Genomic DNA, 9333 nt, shown 5'->3' with positions numbered 1-9333 from the left:
CCATTGAAGTTGCACTGGGTGCTAGAGCAACAATGGGGGAAAATGCTGAAAATGGTGTCTATACTTGTGTGTATATACTGCACTACAAATGTAATTGTACAAGCACCTGGTTGTCTAGCAAAGTTAGGGGGCATCTGGATTCTGACAGATTCTGTGTGTAGTGTGGATCCAACATCAAAATTAGGCAGCAGAATTACAGACTAGACTGTTACCTTTTCTTTGGAACCCCATTTGTGCTGTGAAAGCTTCCATCCATCCCGTTAGTTGGGATTCCACACAGAGCAGTTGCCAAAGGAGCTGTGCTACAAGGAAGCTGGAGGGTGGGGAAGGGGGCCTGATTTCAGCACATCCTGGGGTATAACCCCCTTTTCTCCATCAGCTCTGAATGTGTTCCTACTTCAGCCACAGGACCAACAGCTATGGCCACTATTACATTTGCAGTCCGAATGGTGGAAAGCCGATGAGCTATTACAAGAGTGGTTCGACCTTTGCTGGCCTGTAAACAAACAACCACATTGTGATTTGTGTCCCCTGTGGCTTGGAGATTTATTGTAATTTACTCTAATTGGTCATATTGAGACTGTAGTTACTTTTTAAATTTTGAATAGAATAATTAAAGAGAGAGAGAGAGAGAGAGTCAAGAAAATCAGGGGAAGCAAAACAAGCTTTCTGAGTTTGTTTAGTGTGGATGCCGGCAAGCAGGTCTCCTGTAGCTCAGCAGAGACAGAACCAGGGGACGAAAGGTTTTAGTTGTCAGTTGTGGAAAAACTCATGTATTGTCAGGATGTTTAGCAAATAAAATCGATGGGAGTGAAACTCTGAGCTGCTTTAGGTTATGCCATGTGGAACAGTCTCATAGGGACTGATTCCTTTCAGAGGAGCAGATGGAGCAACATGTGCTCTAGCCCTGCCCCAGTGTTATATCATCATCATAATAATAAAAAGAAGAAGACTATGACCCACAGGATCTTGTAAGGGGGATAAGGCAAAATGCTTCATTTACTGTAAATACAATAACAAGATCCGAATATACAATTCTATATTACTACTATTCCTTACTTATCTATATATCCATTTATACAATCATTCATACAAGTTCTGCAGAGTTGTTATAGTTACCAGCCTAGAGGTTGCTCGTGACAGAGTACTGGCCAGGTAGCCTGTACACGAGATGGAGCTGAGTCTTTGTCAGATGCGCATCCGATGCTCCTAGAGGGTGGTCGCGTAACCAGTCTCAGAGTCCTCAGCCCTTATAATCCGTTTTTATAGGAATTTATTCCTATGTTAGTCTATGGGAATTGCTTCATCATGCTATTGTCATGATGGCTCCATGACGACTATCAGGTGTTTATTTTGTTCTTCAGTTCTCTCATCCTTGGGATGGTTGGATGGATTCCGGTTTGCCCTCCGGGGCCATCCAGTTGTCTCCACTCTGCGCATTCTTCGGCCGATGGATATTGAACTCTTAGGCTGGCACTTCCCTGCTCGTTCATTTATTATCTACACCAAGCATCCATCCACATCCATTCTCTATCTCTATTTTAGTCACAATTGTTATTTTGCTGTCTCTCCCGACTTTAACAACTCTCGGGGTGTTACAAAGTTACTCGAGCTTCCCGCCATATAACACTCAGAACAAAGCGAGATAAAAACTACAAAGGGTGGGAGTCTCTGTGTGCTGTTTCTGTTGTTACAAAGTACCGCTTTGAGTCTCCCTCTCTGTGAGCAGTTGTTGTTACAAAGTATCGCTTTGAGAACAGACTCTGTCTTAGGATGTACTAACACAACTAGCAGCTTGCGAGTTTCACACAGAGAGGGGGAGAAACAGGAAGCAAGAGACCTCTTAATTAGCAATGCTCTGGAATTTAAACCATTGGGAATCAAAAACTTACTTGTGATTTTAGTACAGACCTTCTTTAATATGATCCAACACCAACATGCCTCTATACAGGGGCCCAGGTAGCATGAAGTTGGCTACGCTAGCCTCACACCTCCCAGGAGTTTTCCTGAACTGTGGGAGCTCTCAACTGTCTTCTTGAGGCTTCTGTAAGGGTCTTCTTTGCTGCCAGAGTGGCATAAAGACACCCAGGATACATCTACTCTGCAATATCTCACCTGAGGCTGGCCCAGGTCAGCTGACTCAGACTCAGGGGGCTCAGTCTGTGGGTCTATAAAATTGCAGTGTAGACATTCAGGTTGGAACCCAGGCTCTGGGACCCCATGAGGGGGGAGGGTCCTAGAGTTCAGGATCCAGCTCAAGCCCAAATGTCTACCCTCAGTTTTACATCATGAGCCTCACAAGCAAAAGTCTGCAGACACAGGCCCACTCACAGGTGGTTAATTGCCGTGTAGACATACCCTAAAAGGTACCTGGTTCACATTCACGTAGTCCCATTTGAAACAGGACTATATTAACATGAACTAGGTACCTTTTAAAGGGCAGTTAGAGCACAACACTGTACCACGCTTCACAAATCACACCCCTTTGGTGCACTTTGCCAGTGCCGTGTAGACAAAGTGTTCATCAGTGCTGAGGATCTGTTTTCTGGAGGGAGTAGCCATGAGTGACATGCAGTGGAATAATAATCAATGCACACTTCTTTGGCAGTGCACATCTCTATGAAAAGCATGAACTAGAAGGTATCAATATTTACACACTCAAAAGATTAACATTACTGTAGTGCTTCTTAATACCCCATTTGCATTTTTGTTAGCATTGGTCTGATGATTTGAAAGTACCGAAATATCTATTGTACCAATTCAGATGTTTGTGTATTTAAAATTGATTTTCAAGAAACGGACAAGATGTTGATTCTAAAAGCTCAAATGGTGACAAATTATTTGCCAAAGGACAAATGTTGCCCTCACTGATTTGCACCCTATTTACAATCTGATGGTAGCCAATGGGTTTGCATGTGCATCAGGGCAACTTTTGGGCCCCATAACCACATAACCATACATTCATTATATCTATGTGATTTAGACCCCAGTCTTGCAATGAGGGCTCACCCATACAGAGCCTCACTGCAGGATTGGGCCACGGTGAGAGTTACCACGTGGTTACTGTTGTTCCCAGTGGGGTTACAGCATTGTTACTGCTGAACAATGGGCAGCATTTGGCAGTAATTGAGTAAATCATCCCTGTCATTGCAGTACAATAATAATCTTGTTCATCTATTCCTTGCTTTGAAAGAAAATATATTTGATTCAAGAAGATGGAGCTAGAGGTTGTGTCAATAACCCAGCATTTACCTTTTCCAGTGCAGCTTGGACTACTGACTCATTTTCTGTATCCAGAGCGGATGTGGCCTCATCTAACAAGAGAATTTTAGGGTTGTGCACCAAAGCTCGAGCTATGGCTATTCTCTGCTTCTGGCCACCACTCATCTGGGCTCCTCTTTCTCCTACACGGGTATTGAATTTCTGAGAACATGGCAGAGACACCATCAGTTTTGCAGTCTAAACAATTAACCACTAAATAGAGCTTGATCCACAGTCCATTGAAATCTATGGAAAGACACATCACCCCCCAACCTTAATTTCAACGGACTTTGGATCAGGCCCACAAGATAATTCTGTATTATGGGAGCACCCTAGTGAAATGAAAGCTAAGGTTATGTATTGTCTGATCCCCAGAGTGCAGGACACAAATCCCATTTGGAATGAAATCTACACAAAGTCACTTTCAGTAGCAAAAACATTCCCACAAGCAGGTGGTCAAGGAATTTTTTCAGATGGGGTACTAAGGACCAGAGGAGCATCCCAGGGCGATAGAGGGAGTTTCTGCTCGATCTGGTACTGGAACACAGGTTCCTGATGTGAAAGACCCAAATCTTATCCACTCAGCCGCAGCCTCCCTCAAAAAAATACATGTCAGATCTGCTGCCCTGATTCAGCCAGTACTGAAGCACCTATATAACTTGAAGCACTAGGGTGACCAGACAGCAAGTGTAAGAAATCAGGATGGTGATGGGGGATAATAGGTGCCTATATAAGAAAAAGCCTCCAAAATCAGGACTGTCCCTATAAAATTGGGACATCGGGTCACCCTATGAAACACGTAAGTAGTTCTATTGACAGTGAGGATACTCATGTGCCTGAAGCCATGCGCATGCTCAAGTGCCTTATTGAACTGGGGCCTTTGTGCCATAAGCACTACCTTGATCACCACCTTATATGCCTAAAAATACAAATTTTGAACGACACTGCAATTTCCACTCTTGGCCACAAGGTGGCTGTAAAAATCAATGTTTCCCTGCTTACATTTATCAGCTGTTGCTGAGTTTTGGTTATCCATATTCTGTGATCTTGCAGCGGGGCAGCTGTCCCTCAACTTGGGGTTGAGATTGAAGGAAAGACAACTGTAGTTCTTACTTTTAAGATGCATTTATATCAGAGTCATTCATGCTTCCAGCTTTTAGATTCACAGTTATCCCTCCCCCGACCCAGCCTGGGTTTATTTCCATTTCCTTACATGTCTGTTTCAGAGAATTTAGAGAAGCAATTACTGTAAATTCCTTCTGCCACACACACAAAAAAAATGGTTTCTTTTCTGGTCATATCGCAATATCTCATTTTATTTCTAAGAATGCAGGTTATTTTAAGTACCATACTTACATCAGGAAACTCCATGATAAAATCATAAGCATTTGCTTCTTATGCTGCATTCTCAATTTCTTCATCAGTTACATCCTCTCAGCCATATCTTATATGGTTTCTAATTGTTGTCACAAACAGAACAGTTTCCTGACTGACCACACCAATGAATTCTCGGTAATGTCTCAGATTAAGGGACTTTATGTCGTGTCCGTCCACTATGATCTAAAGAAAAAAACGACTATGAGAGCCTGAGGTTGTATATTATTATTTTTCTTATTATTTTCTATTATCATAGCATCTAGAAGCCCTAATCATGGACCATGACCCCATTGTGCTAGGTGTTATACAAACAGATCAAAAAGACCATCGTGTTCTTGAATCTTTTTAAACCTACAAATGTTTAGGGCAAAATCTTCCCATTCAGTTTGTTAGGGCAGATTTAGGATTCATGAGAAAAGTGAGGAATTATTTTTGTTTCAGTGAAGAAATAGTCCTTGGCCAGATGTTTCCATACACCAAGTGGAGATTTGCCTCTGCTGGGCACCACACCTGCAGTAAGGCCAAAGTAAAGGAAAAAGGAAGGGACCCTCAATCTGAATCCTACCATCCCTTACGTAGTGTTGACTAGAGATGTTTTTCATTTTTGCAGGAAAGGAAAATTTGAAACTAGCGGAGGCCATCTCTGCTTATCAACCATATGGTATTATGGTTTATTGACAAACGCCCTAAAGCCTGCATGAAGCATGGTGCAAGGAGGATAGAAGGGAAAAAGAACAACCAACATGTATCTTAAATGGGAGATCAGTCCTATGCAGGTAATCCATATGGTGGAGGAGGTAACACAAGGTTTGGCACTTTACACTTTAGCTGTGCTCAGAAATGGCCATGAAAATTCTTTGTCTGGATAGCAAATAGGAGAGGACAGATTTAAGCGTCAGACAATCTTTGAGATGAACACCGGTCTTCTACGTGCACTCTCACAGGACTGTGTGACTCCGGAGCCGGGGTGGGATGTGCTTGGCTGTATTTTTTTCCCATTTCACACATGGAGGGGATCACCATTATGTAGTGGCCTGGAGGACAGAGTTGCGAGAAGGCCAAGCCCAGAGATTGTCCTATCAGGACCCTGGCCCACTTCTCCAAAACTCGCTTGCCAAGTCACAGCACCAGGACAAGAAGTTCAGATTCTGGAATGAGCCACAAGGATGGAGTAACTTAAGTATGGATAATCAGTGGCCTCACCTTCCTACATGGTCATGTTACCTCAATCGATTTAGATACATATATGGCCCCTATCACTGTGGCATATGAACACCTCTAAAGTAGTTAAGCTTAAAAAACAATAGCCTCTCTCTCCTCTCATCACATACTATATTAAATACCATGAGCCTCCAGGTCCCTCGGAGGAGCGTGGATCTGATCTACTAGTAGATCTACAGTAGATCTGAATAGCAGGTAGCAGGTGATTCGAACTGAGCTCTGGGGCCAGACTCCTTGGCAAAGATCTGCCAGCAAAGGACACAACTAAATAATATTTAATAATTAAACGTTGTGTTTATTTCAATTCAAGACAATATCTACCCACCACAGGAAACCCTATAAACAACACTGTTAAGCAAGTAGGCTACCCAATATGCAGAACACCAGCCAAGTGTGTGTTTGGGTGTTCTAAAACCAAGCCCAGTATCTGCAACAAATTCCTAATATAAAAGGTGAGGCTGCTCAGAACAGAAAACACCCTACAGTATTTAAAATGCTTGCCCGTGATTTATGTAACTTCCAAGTGATCCACTCTCTGAGGGCTGTAAGGCTCACTTTGTAAGAGTTAGACTTTTGTTACATCTCCCAGCATCAGATGGGAGGAACAGTGGCTGATTGGCCCAAAATCTTGTGTATTATAGTTGGGTACAATATCCCCAACTTTGTGCTCCACTTGTCTCCTTTCTCCTTGAGGACTTGTATAGCTATAATTCTTTGTATATTACTATTTTAATACCTATGTAAACAGTACTATGCTCTAGAATGGTTGTATTCACCACTTCTTCCTGTGGATCATAAAACCTGTGAAGCAGCTGGACCATTGTGCTCTTACCACATCCACCACTGCCAAACAATGCCACCGTTTGTCCACAGTCAATTTTCAGAGTGAGACCTTTCAAAACCTTGTGGTAGTTAAAAAATAAAATGTAGAACAATCTCAAATTAATGAGATTCTGTCACTAAATCCTGCCAGATTTATCCCTGCTACATTTTCAAAACCCACTCATTCTCATTGCAAATTCTGGCTCTGATCTTGTCTCATACCTCAACCACTGGAACCTGCCCTTCCTGACACCTCACATACTCTAATTTGTCCAGTGTTCTGCAGCAAAAAGTCATCTACTCTCATGATTCTGACCACAGTCAGTCCCTCTTGAAGTCCTTCCATTGGCTCCTGCACACCTCCTGCATCACCGTCAAGCCCTTGGGCTCACCTTCAGGACCCTGCATAACTTTGCTTCTTCCAATCTCTCTTCTCTTGTCCTTTTTAGAGGCCACACCTTTCTTGCCTCACGCAGCTCAAACATTCCATTGGCTGACAACCCCTTTTTACATTCTTCTCCAACACTCTTCTCCATGCCTTCTTTTATGTTTCCTCTCTACGCATGGAACTCAAATCAACCACCTGACTCCAATCTGCCATGCTTCCATCCTGTCCTCTAAAGCACACAACTCTTTTAGCATAATACAAAAGTAACATGCCATATTTCAAGTTGTAGTCACAGTGACTACAACACAGCACAGAATAGGTGTTTCTCCTACCTGGACATCTGGTCTTGAAGGATAACTGAACTGTACATTATTAAATTCAAGTGCTCCCTTTATGTGATCGAGTTTGTGTCCATTTGAAGAAAAACGATCTATAATGGGTTTCTGGGGAGTGGAAAAAAATTAAAATTTAAGCAAATAATTTACAAATGCACAGTTCAGGGAGGGAGATATCATTATAGCCTGAATATTTCATATTTTTATTCTACAATTTAAAACATCTTCCACACCACACCCGTTTTAGCATCGGGTAATTTGCAGTCTAAGGCTAGCTGCCATAGTTACTTTGCGTTGGTCACTGCATTCTATTGTTTGTAATTTCCTTTTAAGAGCCTGAACATAATGGTTCTTTCTAAGCCAGTTTGGTCTTTTTCCATTTGGCAAACACTAATTTTTTCCTCCTTTATTTTTCAATGGAAATTACCATGACTTTTTGCTTATCACTACTTTATTGTTCTATCGTTAGTGTTCTCATACAAGATAATAGCCCAGTTATGAGGGCAGGGTAGAAGGATCCGTACCTGATCAATTATCTTGAAAACTTTAAAGGCAGCTCCTCTAGCAATAGAGAAAGTTTCAAAGTGTGGTGCTGCTGTGCCCAGGCAATAACTACTAAAAGTTACACAGAAGAAAACATGGAGGAGGAAGAAGATGAAACCCACACTGAAAACAAATCCAAAATTAAAGACTGGTCCTATAGTCTTGATTTAAACAACACTCCCATTTATGACCATTGGAGCTATGCCTCAGAAAAGACCGCAGGATCAGCCCCATCATTGCTATGTCATTCACAAGACATTCCTTAAGTATCAAAAGAATTAAGTTTAAAACTTGGAATGCCAGCACAATACCTTATAGTCTGGAACAATAGAAACTGAGAAGGATTTTTGGCAAAATTCTATGGAATTTCTACATAAGACAGAAAGAAAATGACTATTTTTGTTTTCTATTCTACTTGCCTCTATTGTAGTATATTTTAACACCAAATATTAAAAAAAAATCATTCAAAAATATTTATTGGCTCATTAAAGTGAATGGCCTTTACCACTGCTAGATAAAGTTTTACAGAAAACCTGCAAACCCACTGTGAAAGTCCAACATATCTTTAGCTGACTACACCATAAACCTCACTATTACTCTGAGTTTTAAGGCAAGCAGTAAATAGAGTTCCAATTTTCCAAACAATTAAAGACTCCACATAGTCAAACTTTTAACTTTATTCTGTAGAATATCCTTCAAATGAATAGGAACACAAGATGTGAGTAGTACATACAGCCACTCTACCTACCAGTCATTTGTGAGGAAGAATCTATTAGGCAAATTTCACCTCCTCTTCTGGTTGTGGAAATGAGCAGATTATGATTTTCTCTAATTTGTTAGTTATTTTAAATTATCTGATTACGTTTTCAATTAACTTCATTTACTGCTATTTAGTTGTGATTGGTCATATAGTCGCATGGTATTGTTTCTGTTCTCTGAGTGCAATTATAATAATCCTTGTGTCTGGTGTGAATGCTTTTGGAAAGTAAATTTAACATTCATCTTCTATGCACATTTGTGCTGGTAAAACAAACTGCATGAATGTTCATGGAAAACAAACACAACCAAAAGGGTAAGGAACTTAATTTTAACTTATATTTTACAGAACACAACCAACTCTGCAGGAAGTTATGGAAAGAACCCAGCGCCTGAGCAGTTGTGGATTCTCCATACATATGATATCTCTTGTCCCTGCCTATAGCCAACATATCATATACTCAACATCACCTTCACAATGAAATTAGTTTGTAGAAAAACACTGATGTTAAAATATGACACTTACAGCCAGGACAGTCCCAATTGAATAGCCAGTATTCTCATCAAGAATTAAGGTAGTTCCATACCAAAACCCAAGCCCGTAGCATCCATTAATAATTAGGTACAAAA

General features: G+C 41.1%; 1 protein-coding gene across 1 annotated transcript; it reads right to left on the bottom strand.

Annotated features, from left to right (window-relative positions):
- Positions 1-252: 252 nt before the first annotated feature.
- On the bottom strand, positions 253-4760 carry LOC135981322 (ATP-binding cassette sub-family B member 5-like). The gene is made up of 3 exons (XM_065583287.1): positions 4618-4760; positions 3253-3423; positions 253-496 (listed from the first exon to the last, which is right to left on the bottom strand). The coding sequence occupies exons 1-3, from the start codon at positions 4630-4632 to the stop codon at positions 341-343; spliced, it is 342 nt and encodes a 113-aa protein (XP_065439359.1). The 5' UTR covers positions 4633-4760; the 3' UTR covers positions 253-340.
- Between the last annotated feature and the right edge of the window lie 4573 nt (positions 4761-9333).

This window comes from Chrysemys picta, chromosome 2 (assembly GCF_011386835.1).
Source record: "Chrysemys picta bellii isolate R12L10 chromosome 2, ASM1138683v2, whole genome shotgun sequence".
NCBI lineage: Eukaryota > Metazoa > Chordata > Testudines > Emydidae > Chrysemys > Chrysemys picta.
This window is presented reverse-complemented; position numbering and strand designations above follow the sequence as displayed.

Bases quoted from the DNA above. Each gene is read 5' to 3' on its own strand.
- LOC135981322 (XM_065583287.1), bottom strand. The intron at 497-3,252 runs GTAAATGCTGGG...GTTTGTTTACAG, and splicing joins TCCAAGCTGCACTGGAAAAG to GCCAGCAAAGGTCGAACCAC.